The sequence below is a fragment of the Chinchilla lanigera genome, unplaced genomic scaffold, assembly GCF_000276665.1.
Source record: "Chinchilla lanigera isolate Chin_1 unplaced genomic scaffold, ChiLan1.0 scaffold00062, whole genome shotgun sequence".
Classification (NCBI taxonomy): Eukaryota; Metazoa; Chordata; class Mammalia; order Rodentia; family Chinchillidae; genus Chinchilla; species Chinchilla lanigera.
In genome coordinates this window covers 5,678,976-5,693,521 of record NW_004955463.1, presented here as the reverse complement: position 1 = coordinate 5,693,521, position 14,546 = coordinate 5,678,976, and the positions used below count along the sequence as shown (strand labels likewise).

The following is a 14,546-nucleotide window of genomic DNA, read 5'->3' as shown; positions in this document are numbered from 1 at the left end:
TCCACAGGTTAGAAAAACAATGTCTGTGAGAAATAAAAATACTAATCACTCACATATTACCTAATTAGATGATCACTAAGTCAAAGCATAGAATTAAAAGTCTATTTAAACTTTGTACTCTCATTGTATAATCCCCCACATTACATTAAAAAGCAATACTAAAGTCTCAAATCCCTACAGAAGTCTAGGCAAATTCTCTCAGAGAATTTTACAAAGAACATTCCATATCCTAAAACAAAACAGAATTAACACTTTCATGGGCTTTCTAAATTTACAAACCATGAATTTTAGTAAAAACTAGGACTCAGTTAAGCATGAAAATAGTCTTTTAGAAAACTTCCAAAAAAGAATTTGATTCTACAATGTGTTCTAAAATTCAAGTCAAGAAATGAAACTTTATATACACTTACTTGGCTAACTTACTATGTATGAAAAAGTATTTTTATCCTCTCATTAATATATAATCTGACTTCCTATTTCTACATAAACACATGCAAATGGCCTGAAAATAATACTGAACATTTGAGATAGAGGTTTGTAGTTTAATAGTAGATTTGCTTACTTGCTTTTAGATGCTATCAATAAGAAAACAAAAGATACTCTCAAAACTAAGAAATATTGTGCCAATCTGCACTAACACTGAAAACATTTACTGCTCTGCGGCTTTTCTGCAATGGTATACTTAATAAGGATTACTATGAGTGCTATAAATGAGAATAACATCTATGTATTTTATCAACTTAAGTTATGCTATTTTAATTGCATTTTACTTATTAATGATAATTGTGAATGATTCCCTGTATTACATGCATAGAACTAAAACCTAATAAATGTGTAAGCCTAATTTTGTTTTTCTATTTAATTTCATTTGAAAAAAGTGATAATCTAAAAAAGTATAAGAGGTTATTTGGAAAACTACTGCCTTATTTCCAAATCAGGAGTCCTTTAGTGTAATTATGAGGTATATTCTTCAAAATGTTCTACACATTAAAATACACAGTTGTTCGTGTTATAGCAACCTGAAGCTAAATTAACAGCATAGTACTAGTAATAACAATATAAAATATTCCATTCACATACTTCTGATTTAAATTACTAAATGGCAACGAGTGCAGATAATTTTCTCACTCAGAACTGTATTTGTAAGGGAACAAGGAACAACAGCATAGTAGCCTAAATTGCTGCGACATGCAAAGTATCAGTGTTTATCCTGTGCAAAATAGAAAGACAACTAGCACATAGGGGAGAAGAAAAGACATGTAAGAATAACTAGAACTTAACAAGCCTGTGGTGAACACCACATAATAATATAGAAAAGGATCCTGAGAACTTGGATGCGGAATACAATGTGGAAGTGAGTGTATTCTCCTTTGGGGAGAAGGACAAATGATGCAGTTCTATACATCTGTGTAGAGGATGAAGCAAAAAGAAGAGATAACTCATTAACTGGCAGTGATCACATTCCTTAATAATTATGATTTCCCACACTAGAAATGGACCTACCAAGGTACAGGGTGAGGATGGGAGAAATAAGCTGGGACAGAAATCAACTCCTGCTACAGTAATTTCACATAAATGGCTATAATAAGCTGAAGTAGGTTTGGCTCTAAAAGATCTTGTCTAAAACCCATAGCTGCGTTTACAACAGATAAGAAAGCCCTTTGCTCACGATGACAGAGTAATTTTATCTGTTAAATAAAATCTGAAGCTTGAAGTACACACAAGAGTGTTAAAATTCTCAAAGCAACTCCAAAACTGAAGGCGAAATGAACAGTAACCATTTAAAAACACTTTCCTAAAGTAAGTAATCGTACTGAGTCAACCTTTGCTAGTTTATAGCAGCACAGTACAGAGTACTTTGTTTTTCAGTCTGTTAGGTAAATCATTGCAAAACTTTGCAGGCAATTACCACAAGCTAGAAAGGATTACATTTCAGCCTGTATTCAACTAGAATACAGAGCAGATAATAATTTTGCAGGTTCTGTATTATACATTACCTTACATTTACGATAGATGCATACTAATGCAGAATATTCTCTTTTAATCTATTTTCTTTTCAATATGCCCTGATAAAACTTAGCCAATTAAAATTACTTTAAAAAGCTGAGCTGTTACACAGACCTAAAAAAGAGGCACTGATAACGTTTTCTCAGTTTTAAGGAAAAAGTGCAGATATCTAACAAACAAAACTGCAAATAAGAAATCAGAATGCAAATATCCTGACAAAGATGAGTATATAGGACATATTTTCAGTTTCCACTGTCATACACAGAAAACAATCTGCTAATTTTAATTACTGACAAAGCTACAGTTGTGTGCAACAACTTTCAGCATATGACATTTAAGAGAAAAGGCTTAGTTAAGAGCCGTGCTTCACCGGCTCTATGAATTTACAACTGCCAGTAACAGGTAAAGCAGCATTTCATTTTACAGTGGAAAGATGCCAGTAAAAGTAGAGCGCTATATATCATATTTATAAGCATGTGTGTACATATATATGCATGCCTACTTCAAGAAAATGTTGTAAAACAAGAAGAAATTATTGAAGATTATATTTTAAATAACTTACCTTTCGCCCATCACTTGCATGGCAATTCACATTTAGAGGAGTCAGTAGAGCCATTAGTTTTTCCTCATTACCACTCCTATAAAAAACATAGGAAGTCAATTTTTATAAAGTTATAGAGCCTATGTGTATGAATATTTTTTTACAAGAGAGTGAAATATAATAAGGATTTGCTGTGATTTCTTTCATATGGAACACCATGAGTTTCTTTTCCAATATTCAATTGAATTAGTGTATTCAATTGAATTAGTATTTATTACCTGTTAATCACATCATGATATATCTTAGATCATATACTTTCTACATTTTAATTTGTTTCATTTACCTTCAGAAAGTCATCTCCTTAATTACAAACCAACTTTATTCTGATAAATGATCTAAAACACTGGAGTTCAAAAAGACATGGAAAAGGGTAACAAGCAAATCAATTAAATTATAAGTGCTCAAGAACAACAAAAAAAAAGGTGTGGACTCAACATTTACTTTATGTCCCTCATTCGGGCTTTGCTAGAAAAATCTTGAGAGGGAAATGAAGATACAGGTATTTAAACATTCCAAGCATATCATTTAAAAGGCTGGGCAACTAAGGTTTGTAGGTAGGTTAAGAAACGTTCCAAATAAAATTAATCTTATGATCATCACCACAGTGAAAGATTTTATCACTATATAAATATATTCATCATGTAAAATAAAGTCTACGAAGACTTAGTACAAGGTCATATCTGCATTACTGCATAAAATCCAAGCAAGACAATAACATCTTATAATTTTTATAGTTTTCCACCTGCCCTCCCCTTATGCATTATACACACTTAAAATGAATGGAATTGCTTACCTAGCAGCTTCTAGGAGTTCGTCTTTCTTGTATTCACCTAGATGATTGCAAAATATCATGCTGTTAGCATTTGGCAGAAGACAGATTAAGAAATGCAGTAGGCAGCAAATAGAGAATGAAATAGAGAAGAACAGAAAAAGAGAGTCCACACCCCGCTGGGTGATGGAGCCGTGACGTTAGCCAGCTTGTGAAGGCAGCATCACCAGTGCCTTGGAGACGGGCAGCAAATTGACGCAGCTTCTTGTCCAATCCTCAGATGAAATAGCTTTCTTCAGACAACCAATGAATGCTAAATCTCGTGTCCAGAAACACATTCCCTCTGATAACAGCATGCCAGCTGAAGACAATGTCCCCTCCCCCCTTTTCTATTCAGGCTGTCACAGTATACTTGTGAAGCATAATCCATTCTGAGACAAAAGCAATATCATGTGGCTCCTTAGAGGAACAAATTATTGGTCTTCAAAAACAGTGTTATTTGTAATAATATGAAAAGTTTTTTTAAAAAAATAATTACCATTATTGAGCTTTATAGTAGTAGAAAATGCAAATATCAGAACCACGAAGCCTCTGCCTCAATAGGGAAGGTCTGTAGATTAGAAATACGTGAACTACGTACCAAATGCTATGAACCTCTTGGAGGCAGAGCTACAAAAGCGAAACGGAATACATTCTTAAATGGTAATAAAAGCATGCTCTAACCTTTATACTTTACACAATTTCAATATCAGATTTTAACATACAATAAATCTTAAACATGTTTTAAAAGGAGGCTGGGGGTCTCTGAGAATGAGCAGTTATCCAATTACCATGATGTAGCTAATTTTTCCCATTTCTATCTTTTAACAATGGATTTTCAAAATATATCACAGATTGAAAACAGAAATATAATCAAAAATCTTTCATAACAAATTTCTTAAAACACTCAGGATCTAACAAGTTTCTTTCACAAGCACAACTGAAGGAAAAGGAATTTTAACACAGTGTTTGTTCATTCAATAAATAAAAAGGACAGCCAGGAGTATGCTTCAGCCATAATGCACTGACTCAGTTTGCTATATCATTAAAGACATAATTATATAAAGTGTCTTACCAAATCATTATATAGAAACAAATACTAAGTAGATATAAAATTTTAGATTAAATTAAAAAGTTATAATTCTAGTATGAAATAAGTTTAAGCTTAAAAAAGTTTTACTTATAAATGTGAACTTTACATTTTGTTTCTGTATTGTTATAAAAGGCATTATAACATATTATAAAACTATCTCAGAATCACCAAGCTCTTGTTTAAATTCTACAGTTCATGACTAGCACATATTTTTTACTTTTAACTTTGTCTTGTCTCAATCAGATATTTCCAAATAAGGAAAACCTGTTAAAATATCTATCCTATCTTTGGGGACCTTATATATCAATAAAGTTACAGCCTTAATATATAGAAATAAACCAGAACGCACAATTTCATGGTCATAGAATTGGTGTTCCAATTTCCCATAAATTATATTTCAGATTTCTTTAACAAATGACAGTGTAAAAGTCATATTATATATCCTCTAGCCAATAAAGCTCAAAGCTAAAGATTTACTCTTCATTAAATGTTTTAGGTAACAATACAGAAATTGAACATTTTAGGCAGAAATACAGAAGTTACAAAGCCAATTTTAAAATACTCTTGTGAGGGAAAGACATAACCCGTACCTCAAATGACTACAGAATCAAGATATATATAAACCAAATTATGGTATATAGCAGTATCTATAAAGTCATTTATTCATTTGAAAGGCCTACAGACCGGGTTCAAAAACAAGACATTATGATCTCTGAACTCAAAGAGTATTTTTTTTTTTTTTCCCTCCGGTACCGGGAACCGAACTCACGACTTTGCGCTTGCCAGGCAGGCACTTTGCCGCTGAGCTAAATCCCCAGCCCTCAAAGAGTATTATTCTATGAAAGTAAAAAATGATTACAGTAGAAAAGAAAAAATCTTATGAAATGCCAAGGATTTACTGGCTAATCTAAATGAGATTAATAAGAGGCAGGGTAGACGCAGTTTAGCGAGTATTTCCTGGAAGAGGGGCAAGTTGAAGAGAGGTTTGAAGAAAAACAGGTAATCCCCAAGTTAATATCGGCAGGGAACTACAGTAAAAGAAAAACGAGAAGGGAAATGATAGCTCTATAAACCTGACAAAAGAATACCTGGGAAGGAATGGGCAAGGATGAGGCAAAGAATACAACCGTTCCCTAAGCTAAGAAGTTTGAGCTTTACTTTGCAAGCAATGAGAAAATACTGAAATATTTTAACAAGGAATATGCAAAGGCTATTTAAAGATCTGGAGGTTTTGTGATCATACAGAGAGAATATTCCCATAGTCTAGTTCAGCAAGTTTTTGTTGGGCAGGAATGTAGCAGGAGAGCAAGGAAGGCAGGAAGAAGGAATAAAGGATGGGGAGAGAGAAACAAAAGATATTCTGACACAGCTTATATTTTGGAGTAAGTATAAATTCCTTGATAGACAGTGAAAACACATTAATACTGTGAACTGCATATAGCTACTACTGAGATTTAAGTCATAGAGATTCATGACTCTAATAAAGCAAGGTATGAAACTGCAAAGTATTTGGGAGCTTCAAAGTTCAAATCAGTGTACCTATATGCACTTCTCATCATGCATAGCTTATTGATGTTTTCACCAAAAGGCACATTTTGAAAAAAAAATGTTATTCCTTCCCAGATAGTCTGATAGTAAGCCAAAGATTTCAAAAGGAAATATATAATAAGTGCACCCAACAGAGTCAGACACAGGCATTACAGATGGCTTTCTACTCTTACTGTTAGGGATTCTAGTACTTTAATCAGCTTTTCTGCAATACATCCAAGCATCCACTATCTGGTGCCCAAGGACCACAATCCATAAACAACTGAAGTTATTTTTCAAATGCTACCTCACAGGAACAACTAACACAATGAATTTAGAGCTTCTCATACATTCTGACAACAAATCTAAGCTCCTTACTTAACAGCCAAACCACCAGTTTCATCTTAGCCGAGAAACTTAAAATATTCTAGCTGAGACTATCGAGCTCTATGGAACATTTATATTCTTTAATAACATCCAATAAAGGCTGGCAATAGATCAGCTAGAAAGTAGGCAATTATAGTCAAGGTAATAGCAGCTACGAATACAAAAAAATAGACAGCTTAAAATATTTTTATTAGATGAAGGGTGGTAAAAAAATAACCAAGCTATAAAGTTACTTTTTGATGTCAAAATTTTTATCAGTAAAATAACATTATACATGTAAAAAGCATACCCACAAATACAAAGACATACAAATTAGCATTTTAAAAAGCCATGTTATTGGATGAAGGTTAAGAATAAAATCATCCTCTATTTCTGTGAGGTAGTCAGAAACAACTTCTCTTTCACTTAGTGTAAAAGCAGTATTACCTTCTGAATAAAAATGATGCAAACTTATATAAGTAAACTAGAAGTCATGATTCTTAACTGACTCCAATTTTCTCACTGCAAGGGCTTTATTTATTCATTTATTTTACTTCCTTCTTCAGCAACAGACATGATCAAACTAGACTTAAGTTTTGTAAAAAAAAAAAAAAAATGTTATTTGGTTTTATTGGGACAGAGCAGCACAGAAAGATTACCAACTTGCAACCATAAATGCTTAAAGCAATAAGGGCCTTAAAGAATTCTGACACTAATTTTCCATTTTCAGCCCACATATGATATACACCTATTAGCAATGTCTGCCTTATACAAAATGCCGACGAATGTAGTTAAAGTCACCCATCTCCATACCGCCTCACCCCCAATTCCAGGACAGCTCTAAGGGATCACCTATAGCATATTTACTTACAGCTAATGGCACTGGTGCCCCAGCAGTTAAATGGATGTCTAAGGTTTCACTGAGGATTATCCACTATTTTCTCAGGCTCTGAACCAGGCTAGTATTTATGAGTGCAAATTCACCAAATCTGAGCTTCAAAAGAAGTGATATAATAAAAGAGAACAGAAAATAATAACAAGACAATTATTTTAAAAAGACAATTACTAGCTTTAAACAGGTTAAACATATTAATAGATTAAGCCCAAAACTCCCATCAAAACTTGAACTTTCATATTAGCTTGTAAACATGGGCCACTGGGCCATGCAAAAGGAATAAAGAAAATTCATTGCTCACATGATCGATGCATTTTGTATTTCCCACAGCATGCTTTAATTCCTTAACTTACTAGGTATCTCAAGAGCAGAGCTATGCAAAGACTTCAGTCAAGAACCTCAATTACCAAGTGAGGATTCAGAAATATAGTATAGGGAATATAACATAACATAGAGACCCTTGTGTTGCTGAGTGGTAAACATTACCATAAATAGGTAATTCTGAAAGAGATATTTTTTCACTAAGGCATCAGCAAATATAGTGGGTTAATTATATTTAACTGTTTCTTATACCTAAACCAACAGTTTATTTGCAGAATAAAATATTTACCTGACATATTCCATTGTTTTCACTTATAAATCTGAAAGTTCAGAACCATCTATATGGTTGCAGAAATGAGGCTAAAGCACCAGAAAATAATTTAATCTCAAGAAGTTAAAGTTAGGTATTCCACCAAAAGCAATTTTCACAGACTGATAGTCTACTGTCTACAAATATGGGCCCCTGGAATACCTTAGTTATTATTTTCACTATAGAGTCTTTCATGAATATTTCAGGAACAACAGAAGGAAAGTGAAAAAACTGTTAGAGCTTTCTTATTTTTAAATCTTATCAAATCTTTCCACTGATTCTGATACTGGCTTCAAAGTCTACATCAGTTAAGTCTAGAATTATGTCTCCCCCATCCCCCACTGAGTACCAAACAACACTTCATCATTATGAAATATAAGGAAAATTCCCAGACTGGAATGAATCCCTCAAATATCAAGACATAACTGCATTAAAATTAAGGACATAAATATAAATACACACTGGCCAAAGGAAAAAATATTGTAGAGTGATATAAAACATTCTTTAATGCTGGATATTAAAAGCCAAGAGAGGCATTCCTCTAGAAAGCTATTAAACCAGTGAGATAAGTCTAAAGAATGCCTGTATTTTAAAAGAAAATGACCTTTCAGACCAAGCAAAGGAAAGAATCTTTTGATACATTAAAAAAGAACACAAGAAGGGAGGAAAGAAAGAACGGAAGGACACAGGGAATTCTGATTCTAAACAGAGCTGATCGCCTGCCCTTCGAGGAGTCTGAGAGTTCACAATACCCACTGTTTCTTAAGCACTCAGCCACCGGCAGGTGGGGCTTGGAGAAAGGAGATCTGAATATTTTTTTAACTATCACAAGGTTTGTGTCCCAAGAAGGTGGTTTAGAAATAAACTGCACATTTGATCTGAAACTGTTCAGCTTTATATTTTGTTTTACATCAGCGGTCCTTTACAGCTGCCAATTCACAATCCCTTATTTGCAAACCTAAAATCCAAAAAGCACAGAAAATTCATCTGGCAGCAAAGCCTGACCCACTAAGTCTACAGAGCCACCATGTCTCACTGCAAAAGTATTAATGTTATAGGGTGCAGCTCCTCCTACTCCACTAAGAATGTTCCATAATACATGAGGATTACCTTTTATTTATCATTTGTTTTCTTATTTATGGAAGTATAATAGATAAATTCATTCATTTTCAATACCTATATGATTCTCTGACTTCTGACAAACCTATACAGTTGTGTGACTACTCTCCTTAAGCTAAGGAACATATGCCTGGCATGGTGGCATATGCCTGTAATCCCAGTACTCAGGAGGCTGAGGCAAGAGGATTGCTGTGAGTTCACAGCCAGTTTGAGCTACACAGCAAGTTCAAGGCCAGCCTGAACTGCACAGTGAGACCCTGCACAAGAAAAAACAAAATAAACAAATAAATAAAGACTTAAAAATAAAGATAGGGAACATTTTTATTACCCCAAAAAGTTTCCTTTGGCCTCTCTGACACCCTATATTTCATGGCAACCAATGGTCTGATTTTGCCACTCTAGTGTTAACTCATAAAATGTCATCTAAAAGAAATCACTGAATATATAAACTTTTGAATCTAGCTTCTTTTACTTAGCATAAATGCTTCTGAGATTCATCCACGTTGTTGGAAGTATGAGTAGTTAGCTCCTTTTTATTATAGTAATATTCCATAATATGGATAAACTTTAATTTGCTCATCTATTTTATCAGCTGACACATATTTAGGTTGTTCCCAGCTTTTGGTGATTATAAGTAAAAAAAACCCATAGATAAAATTTTATGAGGAAAGATGATTTCATTTTCCTTGGGTAAACACTTAGCAGTGGCAGTTGCTGTGCTGTATCATAACTGTATGTCTAAACTGTGTAAGAAACTGTCAAGCAGTCTTTTTTTGTATCTGTAAAATTCTCCATTCTGGAAATCTGACCTGTTACTTAAAGACAAGAATCAGAACAAACGAGAAAAAGTTGACTAATGAGAAACAGGACAGGTTTGCTACATCTTCACCATTGAAAACTCCCTAACTTCACCTTATGGGTCAACAATTCTCCTAACTTTAACTAATTTACATTTCTTTTAAGTCTTCGTTTCTCATTATTCTAATATCTATGTATTTTTTAAAACAGAAAAAATTAGTATGTCCTATCTCTGGGTCAAAGCATAAAGGCATTTCATATATGTTTAGAAATGGCAGCAAGCACTTCTTACAGGCAAATTCTATAGTAAAGTTACAAATAATGCATAATTAAAACCTATTCTTGGAAATGCAAAACTAATGTTGTTATCAATATCTCCACATCATTTCACAAACCTATACAGTGTATGTACGACCACTACCCTCAAGATAGGGAACATTTTTATTACCCAAAAGTTGGATGAAGTATATCACAGATGAATCACAGGTCAATGGACGCAGCTTTCCAAAAATAAGAGGAACAATTTCTGAATGACCATGTACCAAAAAGATAATGCCAAACATTGAAAATTACATGAATCTAATTTCTACCTTCTACAAAGTAGTGACTAGACAGAAAATTTTATCAGCAAACACAAAAGATGAGGGATACTTCGAATTTTATTATTAATACAAGATTTTCTGATGTGTTTGGGTAAAAAGGTTGCTACCCTAATTTGCTAGGTACAGTATTTAAAACAGAAGTAAACTAGACAATAAAACTAAAACTAAAGAGTAGATACAAACCAGAAAATTAAAATGTACAGTTGATATGTTGCTCTGTACACCCTTTATACAGACGCAAATGTACCTCAGTAAGATAATTTTAGTAAGATTATCTGACATAAAATATCTATTCTTCTGCTTACTACTTCAAATAAAAATGTTCTCCTGATTTGTTCTTAGACAGAACTTTACAATTTCCCAATCAAAATTACCATAAAATAATTTTTCAAAGATAAATATGCCCAGTGTACCACCTCAATTTATAATCTTTTCTCTACATTTTTCTGAACACATAATAAAACATCCTTGTACATCTCCTTCTCAACAGAACAAAATATCCAAAGCAGACCCAAGTAAAAAGCAAATAAAAAACCAACAGCAATCATGATAATACAATGCCTATAGTGTTAACTTTATAGAGAATGATTAAGCACATTTATTAAATGAATATTCAACAGCATTGGATTTTTTTATTTTTGCTAAGCTAAAATAAGAACAAAAAAGAAAAGGCTGATGACTACTAGGGAAAGAAGAAGATTGGCTTTCTAAATGTTGTATCTCAATAGCTCTTTTTATACACTTTTAAATATAGCATTTTACCAAACAGCTTCTCCTAAAGAACATTTTCTTTAGTATATGTGAAACTTATAGCTAAACTTTCAAACTGGTTGTGTAAGACTCAGAGACTGTTCCATATTAATAATTAAATTAATAGTTAACTATTTAAATGATTAAGTTAATTATTTAAATGAATTATTCTAAATCAATGAGTATTTCTTGCTATGTGAAGACTGACTCTTGGAAACATAGCACACCAAGTACAAGCTGAATCAATAAAGTGATTACTCTTATGACTGTGTTCAGAAAGATTACTGGATGAACTATTAATCTAAATGTAAATATTTTCAATTTTACCATCAAGTTTCATTAATTTGTAGCCCTGTAATATGAGATCTCCAGCTATACATTAAGTTAACACATCAAATTACAAACTCTACTATTTGTACACTGTGATCCACTTAACGCTTTCTCTCTACTTGAAACCCTTTCTTATTGCTGCCATTTATTTATATACTTTTCCCTGGCACTACCCTCCTGCAATCGTCCTGGAATAAAACCCTCTTAAATCAGCATGTTCATTTCTGCTTTAATTAGTTTACACCTGTGCTTAACACAAACACCAAAATAGAATACAATAAATTTGAATCCCCGTTTCTATACCTTACAAAATATTCAACTGTCCAGCTTGACATTCATAATCCTTTAAAAACACAGACCAAATTTATTTTTTAAATTTATTATACCATGCATCCCATTCCACCATACCTTCCAACATATACTATAAACTCTGTATCACTTACTTTCTTCCCAAATATTCCTTGCATTTCTTTCCTCATGTTTATAATTATTAAATCTCTAATCCATCTTTATTTGTTAAAGATATATGGCCAAGCTTACAAATGACTTCCTTCATGAAATAATTGTAGTAAGAAAATACCATCAAAGGATATAGATTCTATGCCTACTTTTGCTAAGATACAGCTTTTTTATTTTAAAGAGAAAAGAACAAAAATAAATTTACAAATACAAAGACATAAACAAAATAACACAAAAACAATAAAAACGATACAGAATTTCAAACAAAGTGGTAAGAAATTAACAATGGTTGTTGTATTACATATTATTATCTTCAAATTGGTTACTCAGATAACCAGATATAGGCATGTAAGAGTGATCAAACAATTAAATATTAACTGTTCCTTTTAATAAACCAATAGAAATTAATAATACAATTATCTTACCTATCTTGTGTACACATATACATAATCTTTCCCTTCCTTCTTTCTTTCTTTCCTCATCCCAGTTGTTCTTTCCTTTTGAGCAGTTTCTTTCCACTAAGACATAGTTTTAAAATTTCAGTTAAGTGATTTGGCTGTGTATAGCCATGTCTTTGCCATGTATAATAAAGGTATCAAATTAGTGTGTCATGCTAAGGCTATCCTAAGAATATATTTATAAACAATGAATGTAAACGAGAGGTTCTTAACCCAATCGTAAAAGCTCTGTAACTATAAGCAAAAATCTGTCTAAAATGATTTTGCTAGCTCTTAGAAATGGTCTATGATCTAAACAAGGTTAGGAGCTATCATTTCTTGGCGCGAAATCTTTTTATTACCACAACCATACATAAACACACATAGCCCTCGCAAATCAAATCCCTAAAAGCTCTGAGAACATGGTGCATAGCTCGGCTACCTCCGAAAAATGGTTCTCAACCATCTTTCTCAACACACCTGACCAATTATGCTTGCCCAGATGATAAGCTCTCATCACCTAAAGCTGTGCACTGCAGCCTGCTAAGTAAGATTCTGTGCACTTGGTGTCATTCCTGGTGTGTCAGCTCTAACCCCATCATTTTCATTCTTAACCAATTCAACATTTATTGTACTAGTGTTATGGCACATTGTAGACCTGAACGTATATTTGTTAAATGGATAATTAAATGTTATTTAATAGTTATGAAGGATTATTTCATTCAAAGGAGAGCTAACAAATGAATGGTATCAAATGAAGTCTTAAATAAGAGTAGGTTTATGACAATATTATTAATCAGACTTCAGTAAAGTCAATTATCTTTAATCCTAAATAAGATGTTTAGTGATACTTTTGGGGAAAATTAAGGAAAATAAATATAAGGACAGCATGTAGAGCCAAAGAAGTCTCAATCCGTATTTCTTGGGAAAACCGAAACTGCAAGATTACTACATCTTCCGGAGACTTTTGACTATTCCTTTTTTTTTTTTTTTTTGGTACTGGGAATCAAACTCAGGACCTTGCACTTGCCAGGCAGGCGCCTGTGCTGCTGAGCTATATCCCCAGCCCTTCCAGAGACTTTTAAACGAATCAAAGACAAAATATACAAAGAAAATATGAAATCATACACAATAATAACAACGAAGAAATCTCATATCATTTAAAAAGTGGTCACAAAACTCCACATTAGCCTGAAATTCCTTAGGACTATACTTGTCGTAAGAAACAGAGGTCTAATATTAGTTCCTTTGGTTATAAACCGAGGAGTGGTATTGCTGGAACAAATGGTAGTTCTATTACTAGCTTTTGAGGAACTTCCATATTGGTTTTCATAAAAGCTGTAGTAATTTACACTTTCACCAGCATACCCACTTTTACTGTGGCACAATATATAATAGGCACCATATGGAACCAGCCTCGGGACCCATCCACATGTGAAGGGATAGAAAAAATGTGGTGTACATACACAGTGGACTGTTATTCAGTCATAAAAAGAACGAAATTTGGTCATTTGGAGAAAAATAGATGGATCTGCAGATCATGCTGAGCGAAATAAGCCAGGCTCAGAAAGACAAATGTCACATGTTCTAACACATGGAATCTAATATATGGACAATGACAAGAAAGTAGTAGGGAGACTATTACTAGACAAGAGGAAGCAAAGGGGAGGAAGAGGAAGGTGTAAGGGCAGGTAATGGGACATGAATAGGATCAAAATATATCACATGTATCAACCCTCCCAACCCCAACAGGTAAAACTGGGGAGGAATATGGGATGAGGGAGTTATGGGGAAATAATTAAAATATGTGCCCATATAAATTTGCCAAAATGAAATCCATTAATCTGTATAACCAATATACACTAATAAAAATTGTGGGAGAAAAACAACCAGGGGTCTGACAATCTTCAAATAGGTATCTCACAAAACTTCAGGCTCTCAGTGGGCTGAAAAACTGAAAGGGCAAAGCATCTTGATAAGAGCAAGGATTACAGGAAAGTAATTTTGTTTTTGAAGGTAACAGTACGGTCCCTACATATCACAATATACTTTATTCATAGATCCCAACAGCTCTGAGATAGCAAGTGCTACACACAATACAATTTGTTAAATGAAGAGATCAA

The 14,546-nt window shown here is 33.3% G+C and overlaps 1 protein-coding gene across 1 annotated transcript in view; it reads right to left on the bottom strand.

Annotated features, from left to right (window-relative positions):
• Tnks (tankyrase, TRF1-interacting ankyrin-related ADP-ribose polymerase) overlaps positions 1–14,546 on the bottom strand; it is a 180,948-nt gene that overhangs the window by 76,620 nt on the left and 89,782 nt on the right. Inside the window, exons 4-5 of the mRNA XM_005398362.2 lie at positions 3,402–3,438; positions 2,570–2,645 (exon numbers count right to left, since the gene is read on the bottom strand). Of these exons, the coding sequence (XP_005398419.1) occupies positions 2,570–2,645; positions 3,402–3,438 (113 nt within the window). The remainder of the gene's footprint in view (positions 1–2,569; positions 2,646–3,401; positions 3,439–14,546) is intronic.